Here is a 15,559-nt window from a genome sequence, read left to right on the forward strand (position 1 = left end):
GCCTCATTAGGAGCTGCTGCAAACCAGTTCCTGGCCGAGGAGCAGGAGCAGGAGCAGGAGCAGAAACCCCAGACAATTGACAATTTAAACGAATTTCTTTCAAACACAACTCTGACATGGCCCGGCACAAATGACGAATAGTGGCGGATGCCCAAGCCAAAGTTTACGCATGAAATATGCACCACCAGGAGGCAGTACCAGCATCCTAACCCTTCTGGCCTCCGATGCGAGTAGTTTCTGGCCAGTTGCCAGTTGCCAGTTGCTAGTTGCAGCTCCAGGGACGCATGTACGAAGTGTCATTCATCTGGCCATAAACGCATTATTCAATATGCTGAGTGCACTGACAAAAATATTGTGGGAATGTAGGTTTCTTGCATCTATTCCAAGTTGTTTAAACATTTCATTTAGAATAAAAATTTACAGAACATAGAAATTTCCTGTTTCTTTATTAATAGTTCAAAACATTATTACTAAGTTTTTTGTTCTCACGAAGTAGCTTTATTTAATTTGAGGCAATAAAACTTTTTCTTTTAACCATACCAAAATACCATAAACTAAACCAAAACATGACTCTCGTGTTTTAAACTTTTAAACATGATTTTTAATTTTTATGTACTAAAATTGCAGAAAGTATTATAATTTCACCGAAAACTTTGCAAAGCAGTGATGGAGACATTTGCCAACATATAAAGTAAATATATGAATATTTTGATAACCATCACTCTAGCAAGCCAGTCGCTCAGTTTTAATGTTATCTGTATTTAATTTAAAAACGACCGTTAATTCAAAATTCAAGTGATCATATCCTCAATTTAAAGTTGCGAGTTCTTAGGAAAAATCTGTACTTAAAATGAGTAAATCCTCAGTTTTAGAATTCAAATACTCAATTTCTGGACGTAGGAATTTCTACTGTGCATGTCATCTTATTGCGCTTTGTATTTAAAAACGCCTCGTTTCGGAAAACTATATTATGTATCTATCACAAAAGCAATCTGATCTTAATATTTTGTTTCCTACTATTTTTGGCCAATTCCTTAAGTTTTAAGATTACTGTAGCTCATTAAATTTGTTATCATAGCTTTGGATTTTATTATCATAAATTAATCATAATTAACTAAATGTTAGGCAAATGACCTTAAAGGTGCAGGACTCATTTAGATTATTGTTTCAAAAATTTTAAGCCATCATGACACTTTTTAGTTCGGTTTGTTTTCTGGGTGCTCCTTAAGTGTATGTCATACCTCCCATGCAAATAGTTCGGGGATATTTTTTTCAGTGTAGCAGTACATAAGCGGGGGGTAGCAGCTAGACAAACGAGTGATCGGCAGACGGACAACAACAGCGGCAGCAGTGGTATCAGCAACAATAACAACAACAATAACGGCAACAACAACACCAACAACAACAACAGCAACAGTAACAGCAACGACGACGACGTCTGACTAAATGCCTCATACTGTGCCGGGTCTGCGGTTCAGGCTCCTTGACTATCTGTCCGCCGGCCCATCCGTCCGCTCGGTTTTCAAGGTTAACAAGTTGCATTTGCAATTTGGCACTAGGACTGGCTCTCGAGATTTGAGACCCTGGCAGCGAGGAAGGACCGTATCCCACATCGTCGCTCTGCCCCTGCGACCGCATCAATCGCTTTGGTGAGAATTAAATGTTGATGCCTTTTGTTGGGTCAGCCGCCCCTGCTGCCGGCCAACTCTTTGCCCTTTAATGAGCGACCTGCCCAATACACAGATCCGAAATCACAGAGCCAAAGAAAAGTACAACAAAAGGCACTCTCATCGAATCAAATGATACCCTTGGACGGACGAAACGGTGTCCCAACCTTGAGGTAGATGCTTTGAAGGGGCTGAAGTAGGGATATAGTATTTGAATAATAGAGTCCAAGCGGGGGATCTCGGGGGAACATGCAATAAGACAAGCGAGACTTTAATAGTTACCTTTGGCTTAAATACACTTGTGGGGGATATATATTATATGTTGAAAATAGCTTTGTCTGAGACCTTTAGAACTAATAAGTCTGAAAAGAAAATGTTTTTAAAAGCTTTAATATCGAATAAAGTCAGAACTAGTCTAGAAGAAAGTTGATCTCAATATTTATTCTAGTTTTCAACACTAACTCGGCAAATCATTTCAAAAATGTAGCCTCCCGTTTGTGAAGCTTTTCGAATAACATTTGAAATTAATTTTTTAAACTAGTTTTATTATAATTTTTCTTGCGCTAAACTAAAGGTATTTTATTTAATGTCACTTTTCGCTTTCCACATCATAAAAGTTCTGTTCTCGCGAGACTTATAAAAAAAGGTCGGTAACTCAAATATGCCAAACCATAAAAGGTATTTTGTCATTTTAAGTCCCAAAAAAATGCTTGTGATCAGTGATCATTAGTAGACATCAGGTTATATGCAAAACCATATCGATGCGTTCGATTCCAGGCAAACTTTAATTGGAAACAAAGTATTTCCACAAAATCGTAATTTAGTAAAGCTTTAATTTAATTAAGGTTTGGTAAGCAACATGTGTCTTAATTCAAAGTTAGCTTAGAATCGAAAATTAAAAGTTTGATTTAGAATATAATCGGCAGTCTAATGATAAATGAATAGTCAAGTGTTGATCGTATTTCCTTTAATTCGAACAGACTTCGAAAGGTTCAAAGAACAGTTTTTGTTTTTGATTTCTGAATTAATCATAAATAATCATATAATTCGTCATTGATCCTTCCTTAATGTTTTACCTGAACCAAATTCATTTCGTCAATTAAAAAAGCAAAGAGAACCTTCTTCATGCTACAGGCTGAAGACTCAAAAACCATCGATTTCTCTGAAGAGCATTGCATTGAGGAGTCGGCAATAATACGACGCTGATCTATTATTCGCTAGATTGTAAAAATGTAAAAATCACGCTTTCGTGTTGTGTATAAATTGAATGCAATTTATAAATGTCCAGAGTAGAATTAAATCCCCAGCCGTCGGCACAGGCCACGATCGGGTGATGGTGATTTTTCAAAATAAACAACCTTGAGCAGAGGGCTTCGCAGCTCCACAGCTCCACAGCTATACAGCTCCACAGCTACACAGCTCCACAGCTCGGAGATGCCAAGCCGAGAACAATTGCCAGAGCCCAGAGCAACAATAGACGGCAGCAGCAAGAGCCCAAAAGGATCCGCCAGATCGGATCCCTTGGAGCCACAGATGAAAAATTGCGCCAATTGAATTTGACCAGCGATTGTGGTCGATTGCTCCTCATCCCCATCGCGAGCTGGCTGCAGGAGGTGCTCTCCGAGGATCGGGGAGCTTGGCGTGGGGCGGTGGTAATCCACTGGGCGGTCGCTTAGTTTTCAACGCATTTATCAATACCCAAGTGGATCGACCGTCCTCCTCCGAACCTCACCGGATCCCATTCCAGGCGTTGACAATGCCAAGGGCGGTGTCGGGTGCCTTCGTTTAATATATTCGAACAGAAAAGAAAAGACTGCCGCCGTCTCTGATTGAAGATGAAGCCACAAAATCGATTTGCCACAGCTTACATCATTCATGGAAGACCTTCACAATCCATTGTTTAGCTCTCCAAATGGTTAAAATATGGTGTTTTTTTTGTTTAGAACTCAAAATAATTGAGATTCCGAGCTATACAATATTATTGCATTTATTTTTGAAAGTAACCCTAGATGTGACTAATTAACTAACATGTTATGACAGATTCTCTTAAACAGATATCAAACCAAATAATTGATCTTTCACAGTAACAAAACAGATAAGCACTGAGCTAAGATCTTTTAAAGTAGGCAGTCTTAAAGGAAACCTTCATCAGCAAGGACTAGTTATGAACATTGTTCTCTCATTAATATTAACAGTGGTGGTTTGTCTATGTATTCCTGCGGACTCTGAAGCAAAGGTAACTTTGAGAACTATACAAAGTTAAATAAGTTAAGGCTTCTAGCACATTATTTCCGAATTTATATTCCATGAAGGCAGACGCATTTGCACACTTAAATGAGGATATGAATAAGGCGCTGGTAAAAAAAAGCAAGAGTAAGTCCTGGTAGTCCCTACAACATGCTTGTCATTTAAATAGCTATTCTTCCTTAGATGGCTGGCAATGTGCCGGTGTGACCTGCCCCAAAAAGTTTACCGCCTCATGCAAAGTGACCAAGGTTTTGAAGCCATCTGACAAACTGGACCATGATCTTCTTATTATATGCATGGATAAAGACGATAAGGTAAGGTGCGGCATAACCCGGAGTCGAAAAGGTCAAATTCAGGAGGTATTAGACATGGACGAAGACGGAAATACGACGTACGAACAAAAAGAGGTTATTACGACGAATGACGGGACTAAGATTCCCAGGTGCCCACGAAAGTGAATCATTTGCATTCATCAGTTTGACACAAGTATGTTTTATTGTACACATCGTGTTTAACTTTTCAATGCTGTCAAGTACATTAATAAATATATATTTTGTGGCTACCAAATATGGTTTATGTATATTATAGAAAAAATAGTTATGTAGCTTGGCAATAAGTGATCATATAGAATTTGGTTAAATTAAGTTATTAAACAATAAGAATGTTTCACATATAAATAATTATAACGAATACAAAAAAATAACATAATAAATATTTCCATAAATTAAACTAGTAGGATCCTATAAGACTTTAGGACAAAGAGACTAGGTTAAACACAAATATAACTCAATAATTGCACCTTCCAAAGACAACAAAAATTCGATACAAAAAGAAATAAGTACTTCTTGAGAAAATAGTTCTAAAATTACACAATGCGGTCTATGTGTGCTCTGCCACCGCTCGCAGTTCCTCCATAAGGGAAGGAATGACCTCCACTCTCCTCTGATCTCGACCAGCAACGAGCAGCCTGCTTAGCTCCTCCATTTCCGAGCTGCAGGCTGCGAGGCCCTCGCTTAATTGGCACAAATTCGGTTGGCACTGCTGACTCCGCTCGATCAGCTCCATGATGAAGCTGTTGCGTGGGCGACATGTCTCATTGGCGGTTTGTTGAACGATCTGCGAGGGGGGAAATCAGTATAAATTGTATGCCAAGAGTAACTAATCCAAGTGAAGCCGAATTACCTTCTTGTAATCATCGATCAGATTAGCTACCTCATGGGCGGGTTCCTGGGGTGTGGTGTTGGCCGTCGATTTGCCCGAATCCGAAGCTTCAAAGCTCGCTCGCTCCGCTGCTAAGGTTTGCTCCAGATACTGTGCAAAACAGAATTATTTGATTATCTTAAAAACCAAAATAGTTTATAATAATCTATGCTTTCTTTGGATAATGCCAAAACATTGAAGACAAAAACTAGTTCCAGAAAATAAATTAATTAGCTTAAGCAGTTAATTCAAAAGCCAAGCCCTAAAACCTTATTTTTAATTTTGTACTAAACAACGCAATGCGTTTTAATTTGTTATAAAATGCAAGTGCTATAACAAAACATTTTTTTTTAGTCTTTTGGGAATATAATTATATACATTTATGACCGATTTAAAAGGGAAAACCTTCGTTTTTTCTGAAAAACAACAACAAATGTATTCATAAGCAGCTCCTATTACTTATGTGCCTTTATAATTTACCTTATTTTGGCCAGCGCTTGTTCATGCCTCCCGCTGATCTGCGCCAGCTTCATTTTGAGCCCTGGCAATTCCTCAGCCTTTCGGTTGTTCACTCTCCCGTTTCTCAGCTCCTTTCGCAAAAGTTTGGCTAACTGTGTCCAACTTTTGATGTGTGGCAGCCTCCTCCCCGTTTCCATTTCGAGAACTTGACCCAGAGATCGCAAGCACTCCACCGCCTTGCGTTCGTTCCGCGTATTTTCGTCTCGCTCCTCGAGCAAAGATTTTACCTGGCTTTGTAGCCTTTGTAAGTTTATCGAATCAGCAGAGTGGTACTCCAGATTCTTTTGGAATGTTTCCTTCAGCAGCTGTAACTCCAGACGATTTTCCTCATCCTTGGCCAGGCTCAATTTCTGTAGCGTCTGTAGTTCATCAGTTCTGGCCAGCGAAAAGTTCGTTTAGCTGTTCTAATTCAATCGTCTTTTGCTGAAGCTCCGCTCGCATTTGCTGCTCTAATTGTTGGGTAGCTTGCAGGGCATCCAAAAGTTGTAGCCAGTCAGTTTCCATTTCATTGGTACTTTTGATTTTTGCATCCTGTTGTTGTAGCAATTTTTGGAGAAGGGAAACTGTTTGCAATTTCTGGGCCTTGACATCCGCCAGTTGCAATTCCAAAGTCTCGATGCGTTGGACTAGAATCGGATCCTCGTGGTCCGTTTGAGTCGCTTGGCTTTGTTTTGTCTCTTGTTGTCTCGACCTTTCGATGGTTTCTAGCTTCTCCTGCCAGACCTCTGCACTCTTGCTTTGGACATCCAATCGGGCCTCCGCCTTGGCCAACGCTCTCCTCAGCTCATCACATTGACCGGCATAGTCTTGGAGTTTCTCGATCAAATCACTTTCCTTGAGGGAACTTTTCTGCTTCAGCTTGCCAATCTCTATTTTTTCCAGTTCCAATTGCAGCCTGGTCTCTTCGCACTTGGAGCACATCTCGGCGTACTGTCCCGGAAGGCTGTGCACTTTTTGCTCCAGTTTTTTCAGAGTGCATTGCGCCTCTTTTAAATTTTCCTTTAAGCCTTCCTTTTCTATTTGCAAGGAAGCCAAAGAAATGGTTAGATTCTCCACCTGCTCCTGCTTGAGAGCATCGCTTTGTCGGAGCTGTGCCTCCTCCAAAAGTTGAGCCTGCAGTGTGAACTCCAACTGTTCTAGCTGACGCTGTTGCTCCTCGCTTTGCTCCTTCAACTGGGACATCATCATCAACTCCGTCTGAAGTTCGTTGAGCGAGTTCTTAAGGCTGGCGATTTCACTCGTCTTGCTGTTTATCTCTTCGTGGAACTTCAGACTGTAGGAGTGCATGATTTCAATGCTGCTTTCCCGTGTCAGCTTTTGTTGGTAGTAATGCTTCAGATCGAGGAACTCCTGTTCCTTTAGGGTAAGCAGCTGCTCCTGTGTCTGCAGAGTCTCGTTCAGCTCGGCGATGACCTGACGCAGTTGCTCCCGCTCAGCGGTCACACTGCGCAGGGCAGTGCTCCTCAGTTCCAGCTGGTGCTCCATTTGGCTCTTCAGGTCGAGTAGTTGCTTGCATTTTCCCGTCACGTGCTTACTCTCCAGCTCCATACCGGCCAAGGTTTGCTGCAGCTGCGACAGCTTCTCGTCGTGCTCCAGACTGAGTCGCTGAATGTCGTCCAGCAGCATCTTCTTCTGCTTGCGCAGCACGTCTATCAACTGACGCTGATCCCGGAGGCGGGCCTCCTGTTGTTTGGCCTCAAAGGAGGAGTCGGGGGATTCCGAATCCTCCTTCAACGAGGACGTGCAGGGGGATCTTGGGGATTCCTGTTCCTGCTGCTTCTCCAGAGCGGCACACTTCGTGTGCAGGCGCATCGATTCCTGCTGCAGCCTTTGGTTCTCCATCAGATATTTGCGCTCCTGGGCGTATAATCGTTCCAGGGTCTCCAGTCGGCTGTGCTTCTGCGACTTGAGCTCCTGCTTGTACCACTGTTCCGATTTGAGTAGTCTTTCCACCTCGCTGCGCGATCGAAGGAGTTCCTGTCGCACCAAGAACATCGGCTCCTGCTTCTGGCCAGGATCGCCTCCGCCCTCGTCGCTGGTGCAGCTAAAGTGCCCGGAGTCATCTGCCAACGCTGCAGCGCCCTCGCAATCTGAATCCATAGTCAAGCTGTAGAATGAATTTCATTTTGGGAGGGTGAGTTCGTGGCCAAAAAACGAGTTTTGTGGGCGTATGCCTGTTGGTAAATCGGCATTATATTCCATTTCAATCTTACCAGTTTATGTTGCAGCACTCTTATTGACGATGTATTTGTGTGTTACTTACAAGTAACTTCCAATAATAATCAAGGAAAACTACATTTTAAGATAAATAAACAAATCCTGCAGAAATCTTTTTGGGCAAACAGCTGAGGCGAGAACAGTGTGACCGCAGTCGAAATACGGAAAAATAAACGGGACAGCAATTAAAAAATACCAGGAAAACTATTTTAAAGAAATGAATTTAAAGGTAGTGACGAAAGCAACTCTATGGGTTTATCTGTTATCTTGCTGTAAACTCAGCAACTATATATTTTTGTTTTTAATATTTTTGCTTATTGGACGTTTATTCACTATGGTCGGTATATACTTCTGGCCCTTACGGCACCAGGGGGTTGTTCAATACGAGATCGCGAAAAGTGGAAGAAAAGGAACAACATAAGAACGGAAGGACTAATTCAAAACACATACGAAACAAAATACTACATAATGCTGAGTAAGATATAAGTAATGCTTTCAAAATTGGTTAAGAGTCGGTGGTACATGGTACTCTAAAAGGTTCATGCATAACATAGTTTGATCGGTAATGGTTTTAAAAAAGGGGAATATAGTTCCTAGTAATTCTACTAATAAGTTTACAAAAAAACTAATTTGATAAAACAAATTTAGTATCCCTACAAAAGGAACAATAAAGCGCAAATTTATATGAAAGTAGAATACATGCTAATTTATGTATAGATATTTCTATATATAAAAAGACATAAATAAACACACCTAAAATTAAATGTTAGTTTATAAGAGCGAGGCTTAAATCAAAATCATTTCTATAAAAATTTTCTATTTTCTCGTATTTCTAAAGCATAGGGATAAAATATTAAATTAATCAAATAACTATTTTCTAATTGATCTTCAAGTGTGAGCAGCTATCCACCTAAAGTAAATTAGGGAATACCCCAAATGTAGAGTTGCACTTTTCCCTGAACACCCTTACCTGATAAGTTCTAATTGGAACTCAAAAGCACTGGTCACACTCAGTGCCAGAAACCATCACAAAAACATGAATTCTATTAGCCAGTAATAATCAAGTGAAAACCGACATTTTCGTACCGTGGCATCTCAAATTGCGTTCCAATTTACGGCGTCAGATGGTCGATGGTGCTTCGAGCGCCTAGCCGAGATCGGAGCAAGTGCAGCATGTGAGAGCAGCCTGCAAGCAGTTCGAGCAATTGCGTCGTGTTACAAAACCTTGGCCCTGGTCAAATCCCCCACAACAATCGCGCATGATGGCCAGTGCGGCGGATGACTCGACAGCCGTGGGCAAGGAGGCTCAGGAGTCCTTCGCCATCTACCACGAGGGCAGGACGCTCCAGCTCCACTGGCGCGGGCTGCCTCCCTTGCGGCGGGCTCCCGCATCGCGGATCTGCAGCATTGGCGAGGGTCTGCTCCTCCTGACCACCGACCACGCCCTCTACTCCGCCCAACTGCAGGCCAACCGGAGTCACCTGGACCTGCAACTCCTGCGCACGGATGTGGTGGACGTGGACTTCTGCACCGGCAGCCAGGAGCTGTTCGTGGTGCTGAGCAACGGCTCCGTGCAGCGCCAGGTACGGGATCTGGCCGGGAAGTGGGCCACCCCCACGCCTGGCAAACCCTCGGCTTCGACCCGCTGGAACTGCTCGCCGAGGGCGTTCGCATCCGTCGGGTTTGCTGCTCCGCACAGGGCGTGGTCTTCGTCGGCGCCGGTGGCGAAACCTATGTCATGGGCAGCTGCGGCGAGGTCTTCAAGGCGGAGCAGCAGCCCCGCCACATGCGCTTGTACGAGGAGGGCAAGGAACTGCTCGACTTGGCCGCCGGAAACGAGCACTTCGTGATGCTGGTGGCTCCCTACAACCTGGCGGACGATCTGCTGCAGCTGCAGGTGGCCAATGCGAAGGAAGAACCCGAGGACGACCGGGCCTCTGTGAAGTCCCTCAGCAGTGACAACTCGGAGCGCAGCTTTGCGGCCAACACGAGGCATCTGCTCCATCAGGGATACGCCCTACTCCACACCCAACTCTTCACCTTCGGAGCATCCAATAACGGCCTTCTCGGCACCGGAGATCACATCCGGAGGGCCAATGTGATGCGTCTGCAGAAACTGGACAGCATGGGCGTGTGCAGCATTGCGGCCGGACTGGAGCACACCGTGGCCCGCACCCTGGACGGAAGGCTCTACCACTGGGGCCTAAACGATCACTCCCAGTTGGGCGAGGATGTGAGCTCGCCGATGGAGATCACCATAGCGGACAACGCGGCATCGCTGCCCTTGGAGCAGAACTCGGCGCTGGAGGCAACTTGTGGCGACTATCACACGCTGCTGCTGAATGCCTCCGGGCAGATACAATCCCTCCAGCCGCCGCCTCCCATGCGGCACCTGCAGCAGTCTAGCACCTACGCCCAGACGCTCCTCCAGCTTCAGCTGGGAGCAGCGTGGCCACGCCAACTCCGACTGCTCATGTGCTCCGGCCGATACACGCTGCAAAACCAAAGGCAGTTCCAGCGCCAGTACCACTACTACCTGAGTCACCTGCAATCGCAGCTGCAGCTGCTGCTCAAGCACCGCCAGGCAGTCCAAACGCTGGAAATCTGGCAGCAGCAATCGGCCGCGGACTCGCTTAGCGTCCTCGGTCCGCTGCTGGTCAGCTGGGAGCGAATACTGTGCCTGCTGGTGGCGACCTTGCACTCGTTAGAGGGATTCTACCGCGCGGACTTCGTGCAGCCCGCTGATCTGCTGTTCATCTGCCACTACAAGGAGTACATCGAGCTGTTCGACGGATACACGAAGGCCTACTGCGATGTGTACTCGGTGAATGGCTTTGGCGAAGCGGTTAGCGCCATTGCTGCACTCAGCAGCCCCTTGGCCGAGCTCAACGAGGAGAGCTACGTCATCCGGCTGTTCCAGCAACCCTTCAGCATCTACCAGCTGTTTGTCCAGTTTATGGAGCTGCTTGTGAGGACGCAGCCGGAGTATGGGGAGCACAGGGTGGCCTGGTCGGAGTTCGCACGGCACAGCTGCATCAGCCAAGAGCTGGCCGTGAACACCAAGGACTTCTGGAGCAGCAACGATCGTAACCCCAGGATCGTTCAGTTCCGAAGACGGCAGCGAAGGGTGATCCTCACGTCAGCACTGGTTCCACTGAAGCTGGTCACCTCGGGCCTCGGCCGGTCCAGCAACAGCTTCATCCTGTTCTCCGATTTCCTGTGCCAGGTGGGCGGCAACTCGCTGTACTCCTATCCCTTGACCACCCTGTGGGTGTGGACCGAGGACGACCTGCACCTGCGCTTGACAACGCCGGAAAAGAGCTTCCTGGTGTCGACGCGTTCACAGGAAATGCGCAAGGTGTGGCTGGACCAGCTGCAGTCGAGCATCGTTGCTTCCTTGGGCAGACCGCTCGGTAGTCCAGTGCCAAGTGCTCGCTCCACGGGCTACGAGTTTAGTCGAGAGCATCCCAAGTTCTCGCGGGTGAAGGCATGTGGTACCTGGAGGAAGGGCGTCCTCCACGGCAACTGCTATCTGGAGTATCCGGACGGGAGTGTCTACTGCGGGGAGCTGCATCATGGCGTCATCGAAGGTGAGAGATCTATCCTTAAAGCTTAAATATTTGAAACCAAACACCATATCATGAGTATTAAAATCATTACATTCCTCCGGATGCGTAACCGTTATTCTTAACCATCGAAACCGGAACTGGAACTGATATAATTTGTTTTTGCCTAACCGGAACCGTAACCGAATTATGCAGAAACCAAAACAACCGTTACCGATACCGAAACAGTATTACTGGTTGTGAAAAATGTGTTTCTGAAAAATACAAAAGTCGTAAAACGTTTTTACGATTTAATATATCAGTTCCTGCAGATGCTTTTTATTTCATTGAAAGAAAAACTGAAAAAAGTATGATAGTTCATACAAAAATTCCGCGACCAAAAACAAATCCCTATCGAATAACTAATAATATAAGTACAAAAAAAAAAAAATTCAAAGCTTATAAAAACATCTTTCATTTTATTCGCTCTAATAATTAATTTTATGCCATATTAAATAGTTTTAATACCGGTACCCGCAACTTGTTTTGGTACCGTAACTAAAACATATATACAAATTCTTACCAAAACAAAATTCGTAACAGAAATAGTTATAGTGCTTGTAACCGTAAAAGCAACCGAAACCAATATTTAAATCGGTTTTAATCCCAGATTCAAATTATTTAATACAGCAGGGTTAAAAAACGATATTCGTGATTTCAAAAATATTCTTTTAAAACTTCAGTTTATGGCCAGCCCCTAAGGAGACCAAAAAAGCGATATATACACAATTGTCTTCATTGGATTATAAAATTAACTTTAGATTGATATAGTCGATTAACTCAACTCATTTATCAATTTTGAATACACAGGCTATGGCAAGATGGTGATTCCGTCATCGGGTCTGTACGTTGGCCACTTCAAAGGAGGTCGCTTCCACGGTCACGGGACGTACGAAATCCACAACAAGGATTCTCCCGAAAGCGAGGTGTACGAGGGCAACTTCTGCGAGGGTCTGTTCCACGGCCATGGGATGATGCGGAACAACCGATACATCTACGTAGGAGAATACCAGGCCAACGCCCGCAGTGGCTACGGCGTGATCGAGGACCTGGTTAGCGGGGACAAGTACATGGGCATGTTCGCGGACAACAAGCGCTCGGGGATCGGCAGCTGCATCACCAACCGCGGCGACTACTTTGAAGGCAGCTTCTCCGGAGACGATCTCATGGGCCATGGGGTAGCGGTCTTCGAGAACGACTATTACTACGAGGGCGAACTCACGCTGCACGGACCCAACGGACGGGGGGAGTACTACATGCCCAGCGGAGATGCTTGTGGCGGAAGTGGAGCCATAGCGACTGGAGAGTCCGACGACACCTGCGAGCTGATCGGCAACAAGATGTTCGGACAGCTGAGCGGCAGTTGGGAGACGGTGCGCATCCAGGCTGGTGAACTGGTGCTGAATCGACGCTTTCCCAAGTATCCCAGGTGAGTTAAAGGACAGAGTTACCTACCACTGTTGCCGTTTTTAAAAAAATGTGTGCCAATTTAACCAAAAGCAACCATAATTAGGGAACCTTCTTAGAAATATCAAGGTATTTTTATACCCTTGCAATCTGTTATTATAATATAAACTCTGGGAGAGTCTCTATGCAAACTAGCCTCTCTGTTTTAAAGTTATTTGCTATTTTTTGTATCAATCTGAATTTCTTAGGGCATAGTAATGGTTAAATATTTTAAAACTAAGTTACTTTTGTTGAAATCCGACGACTTTATTACAGCTGCATTGGGAAATATAGGAAAAAAAACTTCCCTGTTATTAAATTGACTTGAATATTCTTCGATGGTTTATTAATTCAGAATTACAGTTTTAATTTGATTAAAATCGGATAACGATGTCGTACAGCAGTCCAAGGAACGATCGAATAATTTAGAAGGAAATCATTATATATATATTCCCTGTGCTAAATACAAAGTCATACAATTCGGCAATGTTATTTTAACAAATATTTAATTTTAAGAATAGCTGCAAGCGTATATAAACTTCGGATTTCCGAAGTTTGCTTCCTTTCTTGATAATATAAATCTTAATTTTAAATATTTCTTCTATCAAAAACGTGAGCTTATTCATTTTCCAGCTCACTGGGACGTCAAGTGGTGGATCACAATCGCAAGTGGCGTTCGCTGTTCAACAATTTTGAATCGGACCTGGCCAATTGCACGGCGACCAGCAGCAGCTCAGGTGGCAATCCATCAGGAGGCACCCTCAGGAAGTCCACGAAACCCACGCTCAGCACGGCCCAGCTCTGGAACTGCATAGCGGTGTACATGAGCAAGCAGCGGGCTCGGGAGGGAGCCAAGCCCGGCAACTACTTCAACAACATCCTGCTCAGTCTGCCGCTGCCCCAGAAGACTTCTTCCCCACTGGCGAAGGCGCGGACGACCACAAACGCACTCAGCAAGCTGCAAACAGAGGCTGCGTCGGCGCTGGACTTTCTGGGATTTCCACCTCGCCGCATCCACTCCCAAGAGACACTAAACAGCAAGCCAGGTGGATTGCAGAGGGCGGATAGCTTGCTCTCCATGGGCCACAACTCATCTCGGGACTTGGATAGCAGCAGTCTGGCCAGTTTCCAGTTGGACCAAAGCCTGCTGAACAGCACTGTCAATGGCGATGAGTCCAGCACGCTCAACGAAAGTTTTTCAAAATTAAGTCACAACAACAACAACAACAACAATAACAGCATCTCGAAGCACATGAACAACAGCGATTGCTCGATTACCTCGACGACATCCACGACGAGTGCAATGCTGGAGCAGGTGCCCAGTTTTGGCATGGCCTCGGTGCTCACGGAGCAGGATGTGGCCTCCATACGCCTGTACCTGGAGCAGGCCTTCAAGGATCGCCATCATCCGCTGTTCGCCTTGAACGAGCGCATCGCCAACTGTTTCCACTACTCATATGGCTATTGGAAGGTTAAGCCCACCCCGATCCTGGCTAAGCAGGCGATGAGGGAGTGGGAGTCCATATCGCGACGCATTTACCGCTTTGTACGCAAGATGTTCCCAGCTTTGCCCGAGGACTATTGCCACATGGAGGGCAGCAGGGAGGTTATATCGCATATTACCCTGCTCTACCCGTTAGTGCTGTCGGAAGGCATCTACTCCACCTTGTTTGTGCTCTACGCCAATAAGTACAGCCGCAAGGACGAAATGTACCGGCAGAACCTAAATCTTGCCGAGAAACTTAAGGACCAAGAGCTTGTCGAACTTATGGGCCATGAAAGGTATTAAATTATTCACTCAAATCGATCAAATTGAACAGATTTATTAAGTACGTCGAATAGGAACATTTTTATTTGTATTTGGCAAGGTTATACCAGAATCTTTGGCCTATACTTAACTATATTAGAACTAATTTATTCATTCAATTTCTACTTGTCCTGTTTCTTATTATATATATTTATAATAAGTAAACAGAGACATCGCGTTTTTTAAAATTATAAGTTAAAGTTTAGTATAAAGGCATGTTTCACAAAAAGAACTACAAATGACATACGTTGTTGTATTTATTGTCCCATTTCGTTGCAGTTTTCTTCATAATGTGATGCTGGACCCCAAGTTCGAGGAGTCCGTCCAGATGCTGAAGGAGCTGCAGGAGAAGTTTAGTCCCCAGGACATGTTGACTGTGATACAGCGCAGCACGCAGCTGCTAACCGAGGCCTACGAGCACGCCATGGCTGGTGAGTCGCACACCCACGCCTTGATATCTGTGAAATTGTTCATCAGTAGCCCTGACCCACAGCCAATGCCGCGCAGCTCAATGCGGACAACATGATTCCGCTGACCATGCTCACAATGCTGCGCGCTGCGGTTCCCCACTTGGGTGCGGAGCTGGCCCTGCTGGACGATCTGACGGGTGGCCCCAACTTCCAGGCCGAGATGAATGGAATGGCGGGCTATTGCTACACCACACTGAAGGCCGCCTACGAGCACGTGACCTTGAGGGCCTTGCAAAAGAATCCTTGAGCGGACTCAGCCCAAAGATAGCAGCCGTAATATTTATCGTTTTTTTTTTGCAACTAAGTCGATCAAGGCTCGGCAATTGTTTAACCCCGAAAACATGGGAATATGTACATTGTTTGTTGGCACTGTAAAGCTTA

General features: G+C 44.9%; 3 protein-coding genes across 4 annotated transcripts; 2 read left to right on the forward strand and 1 right to left on the reverse strand.

Annotated features, from left to right (window-relative positions):
* The first annotated feature begins 3,750 nt into the window (after window positions 1–3,750).
* On the forward strand, window positions 3,751–4,481 carry LOC128259781 (uncharacterized). 2 transcript variants are annotated; one of them, XM_052992344.1, is made up of 3 exons: window positions 3,751–3,903; window positions 3,980–4,040; window positions 4,098–4,481. In XM_052992344.1, exons 1-3 carry the CDS (start codon window positions 3,832–3,834, stop codon window positions 4,370–4,372), a joined length of 408 nt encoding a protein of 135 aa, XP_052848304.1. In that variant the 5' UTR covers window positions 3,751–3,831; the 3' UTR covers window positions 4,373–4,481. The 2 variants fall into 2 exon arrangements, with proteins under 2 accessions (XP_052848304.1, XP_052848302.1); XM_052992342.1 differs by having other exon boundaries at window positions 3,763–3,902; window positions 3,961–4,040.
* Window positions 4,387–8,020, reverse strand: LOC128259780 (myosin heavy chain, clone 203). The gene is given in 5 exon segments (XM_052992341.1): window positions 4,387–5,030; window positions 5,097–5,227; window positions 5,596–6,004; window positions 6,006–7,740; window positions 7,847–8,020. Coding segments are annotated over 4 exon segments (2,505 nt in total). The 5' UTR covers window positions 7,734–7,740; window positions 7,847–8,020; the 3' UTR covers window positions 4,387–4,793.
* An 800-nt stretch (window positions 8,021–8,820) lies between these two features.
* LOC128259693 (alsin homolog) lies at window positions 8,821–15,425 on the forward strand. Its single transcript, XM_052992229.1, is given in 6 exon segments — window positions 8,821–9,431; window positions 9,434–11,440; window positions 12,266–12,884; window positions 13,535–14,683; window positions 14,988–15,139; window positions 15,202–15,425. Coding segments are annotated over 6 exon segments (4,473 nt in total). The 5' UTR covers window positions 8,821–9,109.
* The last annotated feature ends 134 nt before the right edge of the window (window positions 15,426–15,559 follow it).

This window comes from Drosophila gunungcola (genome assembly GCF_025200985.1).
Source record: "Drosophila gunungcola strain Sukarami chromosome 3L unlocalized genomic scaffold, Dgunungcola_SK_2 000009F, whole genome shotgun sequence".
Lineage (NCBI taxonomy): Eukaryota > Metazoa > Arthropoda > Insecta > Diptera > Drosophilidae > Drosophila > Drosophila gunungcola.

Excerpts from the sequence above, each read along its gene's own strand:
- LOC128259781 (XM_052992342.1), top strand. The coding sequence starts at position 3,832 with ATGAACATTGTTCTCTCATTAATATTAACAGTGGTGGTTTGTCTATGT. Across the intron at positions 3,903-3,960 it reads CCTGCGGACTCTGAAGCAAA|GAATTTATATTCCATGAAGG; the intron begins GGTAACTTTGAG and ends CACATTATTTCC. Across the intron at positions 4,041-4,097 it reads GCTGGTAAAAAAAAGCAAGA|ATGGCTGGCAATGTGCCGGT; the intron begins GTAAGTCCTGGT and ends ATTCTTCCTTAG.